We start from the raw sequence: 22,715 nt of genomic DNA, 5'->3' as shown, positions 1-22,715 counted from the left end.
ATAGTCTCCAAACGCTGCATCACTCTGAGGCTCACTACAGCACAGCTCTATATATCACCTCTCCCCCCTATTGATCTTGTGAAAGCCAGTCTCCCACTTACATCGCGTAATACTTTTACAGCAATAGCACATTAACAGTCTAAAACTGTAATAAGCATTAATTATAATGACAGTAAGCAGAAGCCACCCCTCTTACAAAGTTGGAGTGCCATGATTTTATCTGAAATGGCTGGTGACTAAAGGCCCATTTAGACCCAACGATTCTCGCTCAAAAATCGCTCAAAGCCGTCTTTTGAGTGAGAATTGTTGGGTCTAACTGTACTGACATCGTGCAGTTTTCGTTAACAATTCACTCATCGCTGTCTTTCCGCATGCTGAAAGAGAATGATGAGCCTTATCAGGGCTGAACGCTGAGTTCTCAGTCGGATACCGTTGATACTATTGTTTCAGCTAGTACCCTGCTGGGACAACACAGCAGAAGTATGCAGAAGACAGTGCTCCAGCTGTGTTCTTAATACTCTACTTGGAATGCTCAGCCGTATACCAGCTGAGCGCTCCGTGAACACAGTAGGAGTATGCAGAAGACAGCGCTCCAGCTGTGTTCTGCATACCACGCTCGGAGCGCTCAGCTGTATACCAGCTGAGCTCTCCGAGAATTCAACAGCTGTATGCAGAAGATAGTGGTCTTCTGCATATGGCGGAAGCCTTCATTTACACACTTTTGCAAAGTGAATGCTCAAAACTGCCACTCAAAGTGCCGTTTAAGCGAATTTTGAGCGATCATCTTGCCATGTAAATGCACACAATGATTACCGCTCAAAAGATGTTGATAATTCATTGTGTCTAAATGGGCCTTAAAAGTCACTGCATAGCCCCAGCCTAACCCTTTTCCAGAAATGTCCCAAGGTGGCAATTATGTAAAAAGGATTACATAATGCATTTCAATTTGACCATTTGCACCAATAAGCTCTAATTTGTCAAGCTCTTTTGTGCAAGCTTAGTATTCCACCTACAGTATGTGATAGGTGAAATGTAATCTGGGTTATTCCATATAATGGATAACCAAACCTTTTTGGGAATAGCTTAAAGCTTTTGCATCAGGCAAATAAAATATATTTAAAGAATGGTTAAAGAGTTAAGTTAAAAGTAAAAAAGTGTCTGAAGTGACTACAATCTTTCCAATCTGCTCATTAGATGACATCAAAGGGATGAAGTAGTTATGAACTGGGGTTATTTTATTAGCAGTCAAGTATTTGCTTTGTAATTCTGAATGGAATAATTAAGGACAGATGCTTCACTTGCTGCATTCTTCAAGCTCCTTGGGGCCAATGTATCACGAGTTGTGCAACATTGTCACTGCCTCACAAATCACTTGTGAAGAAGTCAAGCTGTACATTATGGTACGCTAAAGTCTCTGCAAGTACTTGTGCAAAAAAGAAAAGAAAAGTATGTGTTGTAAAGTTAATGCACATAATGGTGTATACAGCTATAATACTCGCATTGTCATAAAAAAATCCAGCACCTAGAAGAAGTTGTCGCTTTGCTGCAAAACCTGGCATGCAGTTACATCTCAGGCAGATATGAAAATGATTAGAGTTGTGGTGTGATTAGATGAACAGTCTTGCCACCTGAGGCCCTAAAAGTTGTTCCAACGCTTGGCCTACAAAAAGGCTCTCAGAGGCTACTTGTGTGTAGTGACCTCTTTTTTTGCTTGTGTGGAGCTTGTTGAACACTTCTGTGAACATACACAGAGAAGGGGTGGAATGGTTTGCCCCCAAAAAATTATTCTCAAAATTGGTCAATAGAGTGTAAAAAACATAAGAAAGGCATACTCCCCTCACCTCATTCCCTGTTGCTCCACAATGCTGGCAATTGTCTAACTGCTTTTTATTTTCTACTGCAGCAATGAGGTCCTGACTCAGGGACGTGTAACAGCAGCAGACAATTGCCAGTGAAGAGTCCGAGGAGCAGGTCCTAGCCTAGGAGAAAGGGGATGAATTGTAGGCCTTGTCATAGTGGCGCTACTGTCTACCACCCGGATGGTAGCCAGGGACATGTCCAATGGGGCCAAAAGCAGGCTATTTACACAGGGGGTAACCAGCAGCTGGTTAACCTTGGTTCTTTCTCTGGGGGTTGTCACTGGTGACGTCACCGTTCCTTCCTCTGCGGTGAATGCGACCAATGGTTAATGAAGAATCCACACACATGGAGAAGTCTATTTAAGAGTCACGCTGGGAACGGTCAGTGAGACCCATTTACTAACAGTTCAATAATTGCATGACAAGTTTGGTAGCTGAGTACAACTTACGCCGCTCCACATGAGAGGGCAGGGAGGCATACACGGAATTCACGGGAAAATATTCCACAGTCAAAGTTATCTACAGGGTCCCACTCCCAGACACGAATTTCCACTTTTCTCTCTCTCTTTCTCTCACTCTCTCTCTCACTCTCTCACTCACTCTCACTCTCTCTTTCCCTGTTCACACTCACGATTGCAGCAAAGACAGAAGACATTCAACTCTGTGGAACATCTTCTCTCTCACAGGGGCTTGCAGCTACCCCGCGGTCTCCTGGGATAAGAGGTATCCAAGGGAGACAGGGGATACCTTTCGGCTTCCTCCATTCTTACTTCCACAGTACAGGGGAATGCTGTGGGCAGCGCTTCAAAGACACATCAACAGATATTCCAAACGTCCTGGCTCTCAGATTGCTTCAGGCTAGACTAGACCAAGAGGTGACCTTCTTGCCAAATGATGTAGACCAGACTCCAGACTCGACTCTAGTCTCTACTCACATTCTGCAAACATTAATATGAATCATGGTCAGGTGACCACCAACTCATCACACAAAACAATACATTTCCAGACATCTCACATACCAGACAGTTAACACTTTAAGTGATGCAAAGGGGCATCACATACACTTGCACACAGGACTTGCTGACAACACAAATGCACATGTCAAACATGAAAGACTTTTTGAAGTGGCCTATAGCTCTGGGCCACTACACTAGGCCAGTGATTGGCTGTGGTCACATTGCTACAGCAGGAAGTGGACAATAGTGGGGGACCAGTGACTGTCGAAACAGGAATGGTAGAAGATCTAGTATGGTGAGAAAGGCTTTTTTAATGTTTTTACATCTTACTGAGCAATCCTTATCATATATTTTTTTCACTTGAAATCCCCTTTAACCAGAAAAACACCAAATCTTCAAAGTAAATAACAAGACTTAAGTATTCCAAAATCTGTGTATCCCCAGATTCATGGATTCATGGTCCATATTTTAATGACTATCATACTTAGGTCGCATTTACACAGGTGAGCATAGCGAGCAAGTTTTGTGGAATTGCGTAACGCATAAAACTCGCGCATTTAAATAACCCATTATTTACCATAGGTGCATTTGCATGAGTGATTGTTTTTCCTGCAGAGATGCCTTAAGCAGTGGCATGCTGCCAATTTAGGCAAATATGGGGCCCATAGGACAGGGGTGCCTGGGGCCATATGGCCTCGTCCCGTATCCCACTGCTGATTTGCCTACCCCTTCTTCTATGAACAACAGCCTGTTTACTTTGAAAGGAGGTGGGTTACCAGAGTGATGTCCAGCTCTCTCTGCCTCTATTCACTAAGCGATAATTGCTCTCGTGTGAAAGTGCCGGAGCAATTATCGCTGGGACAGCTATCACAGTGTAGACTGGTATCTGAATATTATAACCACATTTAGCATTGAGCTTAACAGCTGTATCTAAACCCATCACATTATACTCCAGAAATGCTGCCTCTAATGCAGAGATGATCAGCTTTGAAACAAAAACAAGATTTTGCAATACTCTTTTGGGAGATTAATGTTGAGTTTAAATTCATGTCCACTAGTGGTTATCATGTGAATTGCAGCCTGTCAAAGGTTTTCCTAACATGTCTCAGTAATGCACTGAGTAAGAAATTAAGGAATTTCCGGAAAGGTAAGAGTTGACATCTCTCATTCAAAAACAACAAATAATCATTTCAGCGTACTTACATCATCATCGCAAGTCCTTGAACACTTCCCATCCAGAGATGCACACTGAAATGACAATAAAATGGGATCATATTTTGTATCAAGTTCCAAATATTGCACATATAAGAAAACAAATGATAGCCTTCAAGCCTTAATGTTTAGGATATGTACGCCTGTGTGCTCTTTTTTTCTTTTAACCAATGTGTTTTTGGAAATGAAGACTTTTTGTAATTGGTTTTCATTAAAAATTTCTGATTGTTTTATTTCAATGTTTGAATTATTTTCTAAGGCACTGCAGATTTGATGACGGAAAGCAGAGAAAGCTACTATTACAGAGGGCTTTAATTCACTCCCAATGAGTTCTCTGCTCTTATCAGCTGTGAAGGGAAACCAACCAGTAGCTACTCAGACAAACAATGAAATAGACAGAGAGATAGCTATGTAGTATTGAGTGGGTGTGTTTATGCTACACAACCTCAGAAAGGGGGGAGGTGAGGTGGAGATGAGCTTGGGCACATTCATGACAGAGACCAGCTGATCAGTGCTGGGAATGTCCCCAGACAGAAACATAAAGGTAATAGAACCTGAGAACCAGACATGATGCCTTCTAAATGCATCATAAGGAAAACTCAATGCAAAAAGCAGGTAAGTGCATCTTTTTTTACTTCTGGGACTTAGTAAGGTAAATGTGCATTGATTTTTCATGCACAAAGGTTTAAGATGATGCCTCTATAACAGCAATCAATATTGGAAGACCAACGATTGAGTTCTACTCTTCAATATTGCTCCATATTCCAAATGTAATCATGAGAATGATCGTATGTCCACCATTGACTGCAGTCAGGTTAGAGGTCACTGAGTGCGGTCAATTTAAGTAGCATGATACTGAAAAGTATGTTTGATGAGCGTTCTATTTTTGCATTAGTAATAGGATATTTTCCCATGTCAAAATAACCAGACTAACCAGACCCCTCATATGTTTAAACGAGATCACAGATGCTTGGAAGTCACCCACAGCTTGAAATATCTATGTAAGAAATACGACGAATATTAGTTATAACATTGTGGACTTTTTGGCTTCCACTTTTACAACCTCCTCAGTTCATTTCCTCCAATAAACAAATAAACAGCCCCTAGAAGTTGACCAGATACTCATGAATATGTAGATCGGTTCAGCTTAAAATGCATGGCAACTGGTCTTGTTTACAATACTATTTTTTCTGGACTTTGACCTTGCATTGCACAGGAGAAAAGGCGTCTTGCCATGTAACGTATTAGAAGACGAAAATCTAAGGAGAATAAGTACACTGTACCTAGCTTGGATTAAATGTTTTTTTATTAGTTACTAATGTGGTGACTGGGGTTTTTGGGGGTGACATTTCAAGATAGTTTGGCTAAACCAGGCCACGTGTATATACGGACACTTCACCGCTAAATAAAGACTGGCGCTAAGGATGGGAGCAAAGGTGCTGGACCAATTGGGGATCAGAGTGGTGGATATAGCTTAGGTTGTTAATTGTTCACATTTCCTGCCCTCTGTGCAATTTTACTAACACCTGGAAGACCCCTTTCATTGGTCAAGCAAAAACTCAGACACTTCCCTTACTCCGTGAAATCTGAAGCATCATCCCCACAGTACTGCAGATCTGAAAATGAAGACGGTATAGGAGATCAATACCAGTGCCTTCCATCTACTGATTTTGGTATTGGACTTTGTAGGGATACATTACATTGATAAGGGGAACATATTCAATGTAATTGTTATATCATTTAATTTGGCTTTTCCACTTTAATTTCCATCCATTTGATTTCACTATAATAGTACACACAGTACAGAATTTCCCATGTGGCACGTATCTACACAAACATCTCCATGTGTTACAAAAAGATTTTTTTTTACTCATTTGAGAAGCGGAAAATCACGGTGAAAAATCCACAGCATAAGGGCTTATTTAGACGAGCGTAGGCACAACAACGTTCAGCGGCAAGGAGCGTAGCTGCACCTGAATGAGAGAGCGCGAGAGGCTGGAAGATAGCGGCTGCCTGATCTTCCCCGCACAATGTTTTCAGTACCTGCAGGGAAGTTAGGCCAGGTCCTATATTTTTTTGGCCGTACAAATCATGCCGAGAAATCCCCGCAGTGAAAACAAAGCACTAATTTCCTATTGAGATCAGTGGTTCCGTTTTACCCTGTTATACGGCCATGATAATCACGGCTGTATAAGGGGAGAAAGACATGCTCATGTGATTTTGCCCTAAGGGCAGTCTCACAAGCCGTATAGAAAGGGGTTCTTTACTGTAAGAGCAGTGAGACTGTGGAACTCTCTGCCTGAGGATATGGTGATGGCAAAATTCATAGAGGAGTTTAAAAGGGGACTTGATGTCTTTTTGGAGCGGAAGGATATTACAGGATATAAATCTTAGGTTAACTGTTAATCTGGGTATACAGGAAGGTAGGAACTATTAGGGGTTGATCCAGAGAACAGTCTGATTGCCATTAGGGAGTCGGGAAGGAATTTTTCCCCCAAAAGGGCTAATTGGCTTTTGCTCTTGGGTTTTTTTTTGTCTTCCTCTGGATCAACAAGACAGGAGGATGAACAGGCTGAACTAGATGGACACTGTCTTTATTCGGTCTTACAAACTATGTTACTATGTATGCGCAACTACGCTTGCCGCTACAGAGCTGTAAGAGCAGTGAGACTGTGGAACTCTCTGCCTGAGGAGGTGATGATGGCAAAATTCCTAGAGGAGTTTAAGAGGGGACTAGATGTCTTTTTAGAGTGCTATGATATTACAGGATATAGACATTAAACAACCAGCAGGGTTACTGATCCGAGTCAGATAGGAACTTTTAAACGTTCATCCAAGGATTACTCTGACTGCCATATGGAGTTGGGAAGGTAGTTTCCCCCCAAATAGGCTAATTGGCTTCAGCCTCACTGGTTTTCTTTTTGCCTTCCTCTGGATCAAAAAGGTGGGGTGGGGTGGAAACATGCTGAGCTAGATGGACATTGTCTCTCTTCAGCCTAACATACTATGTTACTATGAACAGGAGTTTGAAAACAAAGTGGGAAGATGGGTCCTACTCGATGTTACCCACATGTAGTGGGAAAGATAGGGCAAGTCCTATATTTTCTCAGCCGTACAATTAATGGGTGAGAATCCTGATAGTGAAAATTAAACCACTGAAATCAATTACAATTCGTTTCGTCATGTTATCCGGCCATGATAAGAGGACAAATACACGCCCATGGAAAGAAACCCGGAAAAAGAAAACTCCAACAAACATTTTTATAAAACCTTAGGTCAGCTTTGCACGAGCATGTTTGCGTGCGCATTGCGCAGAGAATAAAACCCATTGTTTTCAATGGGTTTATTCACACTTTTCCTTTGGCAAAGAAAAAAACCCTGTATTTTTAAGCACAGTTGCACACCAAAGGCACCATAGGAGTGCAAATGTGCACCTGATCCCTGCAAAATTGCACAACAAACTGCAGTGTGCGTGTGTCCCGCACCGATGTAAACAGTCCTCGGCAAAAAGTACAGTAAAATGCGCTAGAACATGCGTGACAGGGCGACCTTCACTGTGCAAGAAGTCATGATATTACGAGCGGTTTTGTGCTTACGCTGATGCGAAGCCACCCTTAGAGCCTAAACAGAGGGGTGTGATTTTGTCCTGTAATTCAGCTGTGAAAATCATGGCCGCATAATTGGAAGAAACAAAATCATTGATTTCAATGGTTTTGTTTTCACTAGGGGAGTTCCTGCATGTTTACCCTTTCCAATCCACTGTCTGATGTCTTCCTACATTCTGATTGAAGCTTGTACAGCTCCAATGTCAGAAGACATCTGACAGGATGTTCTTACCATCTATTGCCAGCCACTCCGCTGTCGGAGTTCTCTGGCGCACACACATTGACTTTAGCCAGCAGATGACACAGTTGTATAACAGCAAAAAGAGAAAGCCTTTTAGGAAACTGTAAATCCAAAATTGGATTGGAAAGGGTTAATACTACGTGTGAGAAAGATATGGCAGGACCTATCCTCCCGCTATTTTATTTAAACTCGAGCGCAATAGCGCAGAGTTTGAATGATTCGAGAAAAAAAAAAACAGTTCTAAGCAACTATGCTCCGTAACGACGAGCATAGTTGTGCAAATTCCCATGTGTTTTGGCCCTTATAGAAATGCGCTAGATGACTCCAGCTCTCGTGTAACATCTATCTACATTACCACTCTGTGCGTTATATTTGACGGTATCTTGCATTGACTAACAGAGTTTCTGGCCCAATGATCTGCTTACTGGCTTGTATTACAGTGTGTGATCATTTGTTACATTGAGCTCTGTTTTGTCTCTTGGATAGTGATATGACCGATGGATTACACACTGTAACACTCACTAATGAGAACAATCACATTAAGGATCGGGGTGTGCTGGACAGAGATTTCTCTTTGTGCATAGATCTGTTACAGGCTTTTGGAGTCCATTAGCGCAGAACATGGTGATGGATAATAATGTAAGCTGGTCAAAGTAGTGAAGACTCCTTGGAATACTGACTCGTCTGATTCCCCTTCTGAGGCTCCATTCACATGGAGCGGTTTGCTTGTACTAAAAAATGCACCAAAAAGTGTATTTGCAAAACTGAGTGCATTTTTTGCCACATTTTACTACAAACATAGTAAAAACACTCATGGTTTCACCAATGCTGTTTTTGGTGTGGTTTTTACCACAAGCCACCCTTGTATGAATGAACCCTAAATGCAGCGTCACACGAGTGTATTGCAACCATTTTTCACAGATACCGAGTGTACTTTGTGTGCGTGCCTGTGTAAATACTGTGTGTAGTTCACATGGGGGGGGGGGGGGGGGTGTATCACCTGCCCTGATTTAATTGGCTATTACACCAAGCAAGGTGCCAGAGAGAGGGTCCTATTTTTTTGTGTCCATGAGAACAACACGCACAAAAAAAAGAAATGAGAATGAACTCACTCATTCTCCACATTTTGTGCACGCGATTTTCCCGTATGCAAAAATATGCTAAACTTACTACGTGGACCCTCAAACGAATAAATTTAAAATATAACTTTTATTTGTGATACTTTAAAATAGAGAAGAACAAACACACATACATATATCGCATAAGATAAGAAGGTATCAGAAAAAAATATGTATTCTGATTGATGCCAGATCAAGTGGAGTAACAAGAATTGCACTCAACTGTTATGTAATATTGGTCCCGAGTCAATAAGATAAAATAGGATTATTGCACAGGTATCATCCTGATGATAAGGGGTGATATTACGGAAGGCCTGAGCAATAATATGACCCAATGCCACTTTTTCAAGAAAATTAAGACCACCCAAGTCGAGTGAAAAAAATTTTCACTCGACTATTATATAATTTTTTGTCCTGAGTTTAAGAAGGAAAAATATTGTTTTCCAAAGTTATTGCTCAGGTGTCATCCTAATGGTTAGATACGACATTACAAAGAACCTGAGTGGTGGTATGACCCTACGCGTTTCCCCCACAAAAAGTGGGTTCCTCAGGGGTTCAAATGAACCAATTCCAGCAAAAATCGTGAAACCGGATAATGGCTGTAATAGATAAATACCAGCAAGGATAACTGGATAGTGGCTTCAAGAAGGCAGGATCTCCAGAGAATAGCGTATCTGGTATCCCTAAACAGATATGAAAAAGAGAACTAAAGTAGAACTCTACTAGTTTAAAGAGATACTTGCCCCTAGGGAGAGGCTTTTACTGTCAACATCAGAAATTGGCTGAATAACTGTGAACAATCGATATACAGAAAATAATTTGCTCCTCCCTTTATTTATTTTTTTGTACTCAGTGAATAATGTACTATATTTACACAGCAAATAAAGTCTGATCAAATGAATGAAGACTTCAGGTACCTCTACATGAGGCAGCTACCAGATGATAAATCCCTCGAAAGAAAGAATTCAAATGACAGTTGTTCGGTGTAAACATGGCCACCCGTAGGGTGACGAGTGATCAAGAATGACAATAAAGAATAGTAAGCATCACCCTGGGGAACCAGGGCAAATAAAAAACATTTACAGAAAAATGAATTCGTGGGATGTATAAACTCCCTACTATAAGGGGTTCTCCACAACACCAAATGTTCTATCTATGCATGGAAAAAATGCTACAGTCTCCCTTTACCAAAAGAAACCTTCCTAGAGGGTGCCGGTGTTCCCGTTTGGGTAAACGGCCTTGGGGCATACTATAGAAAGCAAAGAACCACCAATCAGGAGTCTATACTATATACTAATGTGGTAGTGATCTACATAGTCAAGTTTCACTTACTTCGATAGGGGAGTGCTAGAGCCTCACAGAACTCCTCCTAGATCCACAATAGCCAAAGGCAAAGTCACTTTGCTTCGGCTATCCTGGATCTAGTGGAAAGCTTTAGCACCCCCCCCCCCTATCAAAGTAAATGAAGCAGGGGGTTGGACCCGATGACCCTGGAGGTCCCTTCCAACTCTACCATTCTATGTCCCTGGTTGATCGAAAGGCGTCTGGTGTAAAGTCCCAGTCATTTGTATTTGGACGCCTTGAGAGCTAGCTTGCGTGGATATTGCCCTAGAACGATATCTCGGCAAACAACTAATGAACAATCATAGTTCTATGCACAAGCACACAACTGACTGCTCTTCATACACTTCAACGACTCCTCTGAGTGACTATCTGAATGATAGTTGATCCATGAACAGGTATACTTAGAGCTCCTTCAAATGGGCGTTTTTGTTTTTCACGTATCTCAGTACCATGCATTTGTGGCGGAACCAGGTACTTTTGCGCGCATGTCTGCGCATTGTACTGTACTTTTTTGCACACACGGGGCCAGTTCATACACGTGTGCAGCCCCCCCCCTTTCTCTCCCCCAGTCCCGATTTAAAAGGCTATTTAGACTAATGAGGTCCAGATATGTTATTTTCCTTGAGTTTTTGCGCTATTTTTTGCGTATCCCCTACTATAGGGACCTTGGTGTGCAAATGTGCACAAAATAGACCGTGTTCTATGAATGTGAATGAGCCCATTGGAAATAATGAGTTCTATTCTCTGCGTATTGCACATGAACATTTTGCATGCGCAAATACACCCGTGTGAAGGAGCATTTAGGGTGAGTTTACTATTTGTTTTGTGTCTGTGAACATGTAAAATTTCATGCTCCAAAACACGTCTTTTGTAACATTTTTACATACAATCATATGTTTGCCGCAATGGAGTGTATTTAAGCATGAACAAGGTTTGGAGATGGCCCTAAGGAGGCTGAGATGCGTGTGTCTGCATGTAGTACTGTAATTCTTGCACTCGAATCCCAGTTCACACATGCGTGTTGCTCCCTTTTCGTGGAACAGAATGGCATTTTACTGCCAAATTAGGACCAGCTGTGTTTTTTCCATGTGTTTCATGCAGTGTAACTCCCTCCCCTCCCTTTTTTAAGCTGCCATAGACTTCTATGGCAGCGTAAAGCGCAGAAGATAGGGCAAGACCTATCTTTTCTTGCTCATAGGATTTGCACGCGAGAAACATTCTCGTGAGAGCGAACCCATTGAAAACAATAGCCTCACTTTGTCACATTTTACTGGCGTGAATTTCACACGTTATTCTGTTTAAGCCCTAAGGCCTCATGTCCATGGGGAAAATCAAATCTGCTCCGGATTTGTAACGCGGATTTGGGCCGCGGATGCAGTGCGGATGAGCTTAAAATAGTATTTTATTGTATTTTATTGCATGCGGATGACACGCGGATGCGTTTTTTTTCACGCGTGTATGCACGCGGATGGCATTTTTGCATCTGCGCGTGAAAAAAAAGCTGCATTCAAAGTCCTGTAACTTTTTTATTTTTCTAAATACGGAGCTCTATGTTGGCTTATTTTTTGCGAAATGAGCTGTAGTTTTTATTGGTACCATTTAGGGGAATGTACGGCTTTTTTGATCACTTTTATAGCATTTTTTGGGAGGCAAAATGCTAAAAATTAGCATTTTGCCTCTGTTTTTTAGCGTGTTTTTATACGCTTTTTGTCGTACAAAATAAAAAGCGTGTTCAACTTTTTGTACACGTCGTTACGGACGTGTTAATACCCAATATGTGGGGTTTTTAATTTTTTTCCCCTTTTTTTATGCTAATATTAGAAAAAGCATAAAAAAAGGTGTTTTTTTACATTTTTTTTTACATTTTTCTTTTCTTTTCTTTTACACTATTCGAGTCCCTCTGAGGGACTTGCAGCACTATGCCTATGATCGCTGTCACAAGGCATGGCAGAGCTACTGCTCTCCCATGCCTTATCGCCTATACAGCGATTATAGGCACAGGCAATACAGGACGCCAGTGTCTGGCGTCCTGTTGCCATGGCGACAGGCCGGGCTCTCGCGATGACATCGCGAGAGCCGGCCGGAGACACCGAGGGAGCGCGATCTCTCTGTCAACTCTTTCCCTGTCGCGATCTACTTAGATCGCGGCAGGGAAGGGGTTAACAGCGGGACGCCGGCCGTGACTGACAGCCGGCTCCCGCTGCAGGATAGCGCGGGATCTTATGTGATCTCGCACTATCCCCAGGACGTACCGGTATGTCCTGTTGCGGTAAGTACCATGCTCCTAAGACGTACCGGTACGTCCTGGAGCGGGAAGGGGTTAAATCCGCAGCGGATCTCATGCACCCGATAAATTAGTATTAACAATCCGCAGCGGATCTCCCACACCCATAGAGGTCTATGGGGGCTATCCGGAGCGTGATCCGCACTAAAATGGAGCATGGCACGTTTTTTTTCATGCTCCAGATTTTTTAAATTCCTTTTTATTGACCATCCGCGGGTATTTATCTACCCGCGGGTGGTCAATGCATCCCTATGGGGTGCGGATCCGCGCGCGGGAGATCCGCTGCGGATTTTAAATCTCATTTTGCCCGTGGACATGAGCCCTAAGGGTGGTTTCACATGAGTGTATTTGCACACGCAATCCATAGAAAATAGGACCCATTGATTTCAATGGGTTCGTTCCCATTTTCGTATTTTGCGTGTGCAATGCATTTCAGTTACACAAAAAACAAATAGAGCATGCACAATTTTTCTGTGTATTTGCGCAGGTTCCTGTAGAAGTCATTATGGTGTGCGTATCTGCATGCACAATACTCCAGGAGATGCATCGAACACTGCACAACTCTTGTGGAAAAAGAAAACATCTGGAACTCATTATGACTAATTAACCATTTCAATAGCACAAAAATTACAGTAAAATGTCGCTGTGCGTAAAAAAGCAAAGATTGTTCCTAAGGCCTTAGTCAGACGGGCGTTTTTTCGCGCGATTTGCGGATCGCATGTCGGATGCGCATGTGCAAATCGCGTGACCGGGGGCGAAAAATCGTGGGAAAAATCTGCACCTAGCCGCGTTAATCGTCGCAGCAAAACGACCGTCTGACCGGAGAAAAATCGCCGTGCGCATCAAAATGCGCATGAAACTTAGACTGGCCGGCGAAAAAAATGATTTTGGTGCGCACATAAAACTCCGAATGCAGATAGGCGCGATCTGCGAATCGTCGTGTCCTATAATTTATCGCATATCCGCATAAAAAGCGGACATGTGACCGATACCATAGCGAACCATTGGTTCTATATATGCGCAAATCGCATGCGCATGTGCAAATCGCGCGAAAAAACGCCCGTCTGACTAAGGCCTCAAAAATGGTATGCTCATGCGCGTGCATACGCTGATGTGAAGGGGGCCTGCATGTATATTTATTACATTATTATGTTGCTAGTTCTCTTCACTGGACCATCTACGATCTATTGGGGAGCGCATACTCTAGTTTTTCTTCTCTCGTGTTGCGCTATATGAGTGCATCTGCTTGCATTAGAAATGTATACAACAGCCAAAAAGAGTGTCATGGGAGATTATACCCCAGCACAAGGTCCCATGCTATATTTTATGTTCTATGCAAGTCAACCTCCTGGAAAAGAGCAACATGTGTTGAGCATATTGAGACTGCTGAGAACTGCCGGTGAATAGCTCCCAAGAATTTAGCACATTGTAATAGTTGCTTGAGCAAGTAGCTGGACTGGAGACAGAGAGGTAAGTTAAAGCTCCTGGGTCCTAATGCAAAATCTGTAACAATGCCCTATACCAACCATGTAAAAAAAGCTTTAAATGGTCATTGACTTTTCAAACAACTTGTGCTTATGTGATGGCCAACGTGATAACTAGAGATGAGCGAGTATACTCGCTAAAGGCAATTGCTCGAGCGAGCATTGCCTTTAGTGAGTATCTCCCCCGCTCGAGACTGCAGGTTCGGGTGCTGGCGCGGGGGAGCGGTGAGTAGCGGCACTCAGCAGGAGGGAGCGGGGGGGAGAGAGGGAGAGAGAGATCTCCCCTCCGTTCCGCCCCGCTCTCCCCCGCAGTTCCGTGCCCGCTGCCGGCATCCGAACCTTCAGTTTCGAGCGGGGGAGATACTCGCTAAAGGCAATGCTCGCTCGAGGAATTGCCTTTAGCGAGTATACTCGCTCATCTATAGTGATAACTAACAATTGAATTTACCAAGAGTAACATTTTTTTGCTGAAAAATCCCTCTAAAGGGCTGGCCACTAGGGGATTCTCCTCCTTCTAATTTACTGTCAGTTGCCTGTTGTCACGATTTGTCCATTGTTAGCAACATAGATACTGTCCCACAGCTACTAAAAGCACATCTATACTGCTTAGTTATGCTGCCTTTCATTATGAGGGAGTGCTAGAGAAGATATTCTGCTTTTCTCTATGCAGAGTTTGCAGCCATCATAACAGCAGTCTCCCCCTGCCAGCTCAAAGACAGCTGGGAATTAGAGATGGAGGCTGCAGAGGTACTGCTGATAAATGCGGGCTACAAGTCATATAATGGCCTAAAATAGTGTTACCCCTTATGTACACACATTGCTGCATGTTCTGAAAAGTTATCCGAAAAGTCAGGAACACTTTAAGTTGGTCTATTAGCGAGACAGAAGCGTAACTTGAAGCTCCTGAGCCCCACTGCAAAACCTATAACAGGGCCCCCTTCTATAATGCTTTATTCATAGTACTGGGCTTCCTACATGGAGAAGAGAGGCCTTATGGGTGCCCTAAGGCTCCTGGGCCCGGGTGCAACCGCATCCCCTGCATCCTCTATAGTTACGCAAGTGTAGCGAGGTACAGCACCTATTTTGATTGATTTGTATATCAGAAATTAAGTGATATTAAATGTTTTTACCAGTATATTTAACCAATCTCTCGAGCTTCAGGTATGAACGTGTCATGCAGAGCACTGTTAGGCCACCTTCACATACGAAGGATAAGCTGCGGAATCTCTGCTACTGGAATCGTTTACAGAACCAACCAAGTGAATGACATTGTATAAATCTTCACACGTAGTGGATTTATCTGTTGCAGAAATGCTAGACATTTTAAAATGTCCATTTATGTTGCAAAAACTACGCTATAGAGATAAATCTACTTGAAGATCCGCAAATACACTTTTGCTGTGGATTTTGAAGCATTTTCACTGCGAAACTGCACTGAGTCTGCTTGAAAAACTGCATTCGAAGATGTTTGAAATTAAGCTTGCCAATGTCACAAAAAAGTGACACATTCTACAGCAGAAAATCCGCGGGAACACGCTCCATGTGAACTGGCCATGCGAGCGCAAAACTACAACAATATGCACAAAAGAGCATTTTTCATGATTAGAGATGAGCGAGCGTACTCGGCCACGCCCCTTTTTCACCCAAGCGCCGCGATTTTCGAGTACTTTCGTACTCGGGCGAAAAGATTCGGGGGGCGCTGTGGGTGAGTGGGGGGTTGCAGCGGGGAGTGGGGGGGAGAGGGAGAGAGAGAGGGCTCCCTCCTGTTCCCCGCTGATACCCTCCGCTCCGCCACGCCACCCCCGGCGCCCCCCGAATCTTTTCACCCGAGTACGGAAGTACTCGAAAATCGCGGTGCTCGATCGAGTAATTACTCGAAACGAGTACGTTCGCTCATCTCTATTCACGATGCGTTTTGTGCTAATGCTCGTGTGAAGGGGCCCTTATGGTGGCTCCACATGAGTAAAGGCGCAATTACGCACACTTCAGCACAACATATCTGTGCCTTGAATGAGTTTTTTTGAGCGTGCTTCGGCGTATTTTTCTGTAATTTTTGCACATGCAGGGCAGGACTTTTTGCACACGGGACACTAGTACACCCTGATTTAGAAGGTCCAGAAGTGTTCTTTTTTTCACTGAATTGTGCAGCATATTGAGTGTGCATTTGTACATCTTCCATCGACTTCTCTGACGACCTTTGGTATGCAAAATCCACGCGCAGAAAAGGGAAATGAGAATGAAGCCATTGAAATCAATGGGTTCTATTCTTTTCGTATTGCGTAAGCAAATACATCTGCGTGAAGCCGTCCTAAAAACAGAAACATTCCCACAAAGGCAGGAAATACAAGTGACACAGGCATAAATAGGCAAACATAATAGATTTAGGCTAGCGACCGCTGAGACCGTCTTACCTGTCTGCTGGCAATCGAGAATTTTCTTTGGAAAAATTCGAGCTTCATTTGAATACCGACAGCTGGAAGAGAATTAAAGATTCACTTTAGTAAATTTAGGAGAGACCAAAAACGATGGAGGAACAGATGCAGCCGCGTCATTTAGACAGCTACGATCAGAACAGAAAGACAATCATTTTCTATGCAGTAACTCAGTGGAAATCCAATAGATTTCAGTAAACAAGGCTAAACCATCAGAAGCCAATGGGGGTCAGATTTAGGAATATAGTTTAATAGTTAGACAGCAAAAACCTAGACAGTCTTTGAATACGCCAGATTGATCATGTGACATTGAATCTTGAATCTGTCGAACCTTTAGACTTTCTAGTTTAACTTTATACTACCTATTAGTTGGCTTAGCTTATGCTAAACATTGCACCAAAATTCGGCACAAATTTTGGTGCTAATTTTAGTGCACAATGTTGAATTTAGGCTACACCCCCTTCTTCACAAAGGAATACACCTTTGTCGGACGAGTCGTAAAAAGTGCTCCTAAGTGTCTAACACAAAGCATGTTTGACAGTTTTCTGGTGGAGTTTGAGCCATTAAAATTAATCTGGCTCAGGTTCAAACTCTAAAGGTACCTGTACATGGGAGGACTGTTGGGAGCATAAGCGCCTGATAACCGTCCCATCAACTATAGATCTTGTGCTTACACAAAGGAGAGATAGTTGTGAATTGAATGGAGATGGAAATCTCTTCCAGCCGAATCCTCCGTTCCATTCATTTCAATTGGGATGACGGTAATAGCCAAGTGCTTGTACTCCGCTATCTCTGGCAGTCCAATTGAAAAGTAAGCCTGCAATGAGGAGGATGAGAGAAAAGGGACCGCCATTCTCAGGATTAGTGGGGATCTCAACAGTGAGACCCCCATTGAACAGACGTTTGGCACCTATTTATTGGATAGCTGATAAAAGTCTATCTTGATACAGCGCTAACATTTATCCATATGTGGGCTATGTCCATAGAGATCTATGGACACATAGTAGTGTGGACCAGACATATATAAAACAATACTGTCCCTCTATCAGAAATCAATCAGTATTTTTTCCTAACTCTGTACATGTTAGGACTAGAGATGAGTGAACGTACTCGTAATGAGTACTTACGCACCCGAGTACCGCCATTTTCGAGTACTTCAGTACTCGGGCGTAAAGATTCGGGGGGCGCCGGGGGGCGGGGAGAGGCGCGGCGGTGCGGGGGGGAGCAGCGGGGAACAGGGGGGAGCCCTCTCTCTCTCCCTCTCCCCCCCCACTCCCCACTGCTACCCCCCGTGCCGCCACGGCGCCCCCCGAATCTTTACGCGCGAGTACTGCTGTACTCGAAAATGGCGGTGCTCGGGTGCGTAAGTACTCGTAACGAGTACGTTCGCTCATCTCTAGTTAGGACATTAGAGCACCAGAAATGTAATAATATGTGTAATATTATAGTATTTAACAGAATGCTAAAGCTACCCTTTGGATTTGGTACAAAATTCTGTCCCGGGACCAGAAGGGATATATTATCTATCTTTATTCCTTTCTATAATTCCTTCATTCCGCCACTGCCGGGCCACGTTTTTACCCGTCCAAGATGGCTGACTTGATCTGTCGACTACCTAATCACCTCTAGTGCAGTGGTAGTGTTAGACTGCCAAAGTAGAGGGACCGCTACGTTCCTCTGCAGTCACACTGCTCGGAGCTGTGGGTGTTTACTGCCTATGTGATCAGTGCTAGCCAATCACAGAGCACTGCACAGTGTAGGGAGGGAGGGAGAAAATGGTGGTGGCCATCTTGGCCACGAGAAAACGGGACCCCAGACTGGCACACGTAATAGAGAAGACCAACTACAGGTAATATACTCTTCCACTCTCTGGTCCCGAGACAGAGAAACAATTGAATAGGAAAGCGCTCAGGCACAAGATCAGATAAAATAAATGAATCAACCACCATAGGTTCTATCCACTATAAAGTGGAGAGCTGCAAATCCCCCCCAAAAAACACTGGACACTAATTTTGCCCAGGACTCAATAACCTCACTCCCCAACGACCGGGTGGCGTGCGAAAGGGGACGTGAGCGGGTACTATAAATGGAGGTATATGGAGACAGTAAGACATGCTTGAAAAAAGCCTTTCAGTAGGCCGAAACGCATTGCAACAGTCTGCCAGACCCACTTAGCATTGTTATTGGCTCCTATGTCCAGTTTTTGGTTTGTTTGTTTGTGTTTGTCCTGTTTGTATAAATAAACATTGTTCAAGAAGAAAGGTGGAGGAGTTCTGATTTCCAAAGAATATCCGGAGGATCCATTTGGACAAAAGACCCTCAAGGAAAATATACCTACGGGCCTATCTACTTCTATGAGGGGTCTCCTGAGAGGGGGATCCCTCCTCAAGTAAGCAGCTTCTTCATTTGCATAATTCACCCTAAGGGTTCCAGCAGTGCAGATCCCAGTTTGTTTTGCTGTGGTTATCCCCCAAACATTTGAGCTGATCATATAGTGGTCCCGGGACAGAATTTTGTCTCGAAACGAGAGGGTCGCAGTTTTTTTTTTGTTTTTTTTTTAAAGCTACAGTAATTATCCATTGGGTACCTAATGGTTCCCGGGCTGGGGGCCCTACAGTATAATGACAGCCATGCTGATTTTCGTGATCTGTCACTTGCAACATTTGCTCAAGGAGTTTTTCACAGTTTGAGGAGGTGAGTCCAGTGTGGCTCCTTAGTATTCATATACTCACTGCTTACCCGCCCTGCTGATGATTGGCAGGACTCTGTATTAAGGCCCTTTTACACCGGACGATTCAAATGAGTGAATGTGAACGATAATCGTTGGGTTTAAATGCAGCCAATAACCAAATGACAAACGATAATCATTCACTTTTCGCTCGTCATTCATTTTATGCAGGTATAAAAATCATCGTTGGCTCTTTCACTTATCAGTCGGATTTGATAACACTCGTTTGGTTCTTCTTATACAGCAAATGTGAAAGACTGAAGAATCTCTCATTTGAACATACTCCCCCAGTGAATGAGCTAACTCTGAGATCATTCACTCATTTAGGACTCTTGCAGACGAGCGTTTTTAAGTCGTGCAAAATCCCCTCGCATACCACAGACAGTAGAACTCATTGATTTCAATGGGCTCCCTCACAATCTACGTTTTTGTGCACATTTGCACACCTAAGGCACCAAAGCAGTCTAGAGGTGTGCGCCCCCCGTCCGCACGAAATCATACACTGAACTGCAGTATTTTGCGGTGTTAATCGATAACGCTGGGGACTAATTGGGCTGCACAGCCGTTCAAATCACGGCACGGGTGTAAATGGTCCTGGCAGTGCAAAACAGTACAGTAAGTGGTGCTGCTATGAGCACAATAGCGCTCCCTTCACATCGCAATCACGTCACGATCGCGTGAGTGTATATACTCCTACGCTCATCTGCAGGAGCCCACAAACAATATATTGTTTGGTGTAAGAGGACCCTTTAGACAGGCCTTAAGAGCTCCTTTAGACAGGCGTATGCTTTTCTGCACATGCCTCAGCACAATGTATTTGCGCTATGTACAGGGCTTTTTTTGCGCACATATCGATGCCTTTTACTGTATTTTTTGCGCAGCAGGGCATGTTCATTTGCTCGCAGCGGACGAACACGCCCCGATTTAAATGGCTATATAGCCTAATAAGTTCCAGATATGTTCTTTTTTTTTACTGAATTGCGCATCTGCGTGCTTTTGCACATCTCCCATAGACTTCTATGGGGACCTTTGGTGTGCAAATGCACACAAAAATAGAGCAGGTCCTATTTTTTTGTATATGCAGAAAAAGGAAATGTGAATGAACCCATTGAAATCAATGGGTTCTATTCCCTGCGTGCAAATACGCCCATGCGAAAGAGCCCTCGCTGTGGGTATGGAGAGACCTGACAATCTACTTGAACTGTGTATTTGATCTATGACCCCAGATCTTGCGCAGAATGTACTATGAGTATAGATAAGCTTGTACTGCTACAAATCGTGCTCGGCATTATCAGATGCTAATCATACAGTATTAAATAAGTGTCATATGCGGAATCGGTGGAGAATGTATGTAGGAGTCCTACGAGACCTAAGTGGTCGCCACCTGATTACAAGGTCCCTATGATTTGGGACGATACTGTGTATTTGACTTTTGCAGGGTGAACAATCAGCTCCTTTTCTTTAAGGAGAACTGTCAGCTGTACACGGGCGGCTTAAGCTTCTTCCTCCTCTTCAAAGCCATGTTAACCCGACTGCAGAGGTCACCGGAGATCCAAATTTGTTCTACAGATCAAAGGTAAATTGTAAACTGTCATTTTACCCTTTATGGCAAACATATGGGCATTGTGTGCGCGGTAATGCCCCAGTTATGAAAATATTTTACTGGATTCCTTTCCAAATCTGCATCTTTCTTCACTTCTTTCACGTGGCGCATTAACATGACATGTCCGTGTAAGGACGGGAAACCAAACATTGTTTGATGCCGCAGCTAAAGAGGATTCCAAGAGTGAAGCCAATTCATCCAAGTAATATTTACTAAGTGTTTGTAGTTTTCAGACTGGAAGAGGAAAGACAAGGAAAGCTTCACTGACCAAGCGTTTGTATAAATGGCAAACTTTTATTGTGCGTGTATAACAGATTACACGGACATTTAACCACTTAAAGACTGAGACAGTTTTGTCCTAAAACGGGTATTCTCATCTGAGATTTTTATGGCAAATTCACAGGATACGCCATGGAAGTCTGAGACTTGTGTGCATGGCTGGACCAGTGTGGTCGCACAGGGCACCCGCCACCAGTCTATCGGTGGGGCAGCAGGGCATTGTCTTCCTTAGGTCTGCCCAGCCAGATGATCTCATTCCTCCATGCGGCAAGATCTTGTGGAGCTACATGAATCATACTCCTGGCTCTGTCTCCTCCTTTCTGAGATTCCGAGGCACCGCTGTCACCGTTCCAGGAACACAATTGCTTAGTTTTGCTACTGTATTTATGTTATGAGCTTGGTTCTGGTGCTGTATTTATGTTATGAGCTTAGTTATGGTGCTATATATATGTACTTAGCTCGGTTTTGGTGCTGTATTTATGTTATGAGATGGTTCTGGTGCTATATTTATGTACTCAGCTTGGTTTTGGTGCTGTATTTATGCTGTAAACTTGGTTCTGGTACATTATTTAATCACTGAGCTGTTCTGATGTGGGCATGCTGCTACTTTGCTGCTTTCGGCACAAGCAGAATACAGCCAGACTACCTATCCATGCAATATATATATATTATATACATAACCAAGCCTGACCACCCCTAGTTTGACTGTATGCAGGAGCTGGGGGTATGAGGAGTTACGTAAACATCAAAGAGGGCTGACATACATTATTTCCATAACTCCTATTACTTCCATAGGGGTTATAGGTACAGCCTAAGACAGCCCATTTGATTGTTTCTGTAACTCCTGACCACTCTGACAGCGAAGTTCAAAGAATTATTTCTATAATGGCAATGATGGGTCAAGATGGGAAAACCCCTTTAAGCACCAAGAGTATTTTTTTGTGTTTGCCTTCTGTCAGCCATAACTTTTTAAAATTTTTAAAGTGGTTGTCCAGGTGTAACTTATTGATGGCAAATCCTCAGGGTAACTCATCAATAGTAGATGATCAGAGGTCTATTACCTGAGACCCTCTCTGATCAGCTGTTTGTTGGGTTTGTGTGCTTGTGCACTGAACTGATTGCTGCAGGAAGCACACAGCTCCGTTCTCACTGCAAAGTTCAGGCTTCATATTGCAGCAAAACTTTCTATCTATTTCAATGGGAACGTAACCTGCAATACCAAACCTAGTCACTACAGTGAGAACGGAGCTGTCTACTTTCTGCAGAAATTAAACTCACAAGTGGGATCCCATGTGACTGACTCCTAACAATCTACTGTTGATGACTTATCCTGAGGATAGGCCGTCAATACTTTACAACTGGACAACCCCTTTAAGACTAGATTCCTGCACTGACCTCTAGTAGAGGAGGAAACTTCAAACATGGCTGTTTAACCCCTGGAGCATTAGGATCAGTGCTGATTGTGGTATAGCCGTGGCACTACAATGGCCAGGCCTGTGGGGGAAATCATGAGTTTTCTGAGCCCTGAGGATTGTCTAGTAATAGTGTTCATTAGGGAATACCTTATGTT

The 22,715-nt window shown here is 43.3% G+C and overlaps 1 protein-coding gene across 1 annotated transcript in view; it reads right to left on the bottom strand.

Annotated features, from left to right (window-relative positions):
- Window positions 1-22,715, bottom strand: part of CACNA2D3 (calcium voltage-gated channel auxiliary subunit alpha2delta 3) — a 1,017,883-nt gene that overhangs the window by 120,296 nt on the left and 874,872 nt on the right. Inside the window, exons 29-30 of the mRNA XM_066596541.1 lie at window positions 16,515-16,576; window positions 4,019-4,063 (exon numbers count right to left, since the gene is read on the bottom strand). Of these exons, the coding sequence (XP_066452638.1) occupies window positions 4,019-4,063; window positions 16,515-16,576 (107 nt within the window). The remainder of the gene's footprint in view (window positions 1-4,018; window positions 4,064-16,514; window positions 16,577-22,715) is intronic.

The sequence above is a fragment of the Eleutherodactylus coqui genome, chromosome 3 (genome assembly GCF_035609145.1).
Source record: "Eleutherodactylus coqui strain aEleCoq1 chromosome 3, aEleCoq1.hap1, whole genome shotgun sequence".
In the NCBI taxonomy this organism is placed as follows: Eukaryota; Metazoa; Chordata; class Amphibia; order Anura; family Eleutherodactylidae; genus Eleutherodactylus; species Eleutherodactylus coqui.
Note: the sequence above shows the minus strand (reverse complement) of the source record. Positions and strands in the feature narration are given on the sequence as shown.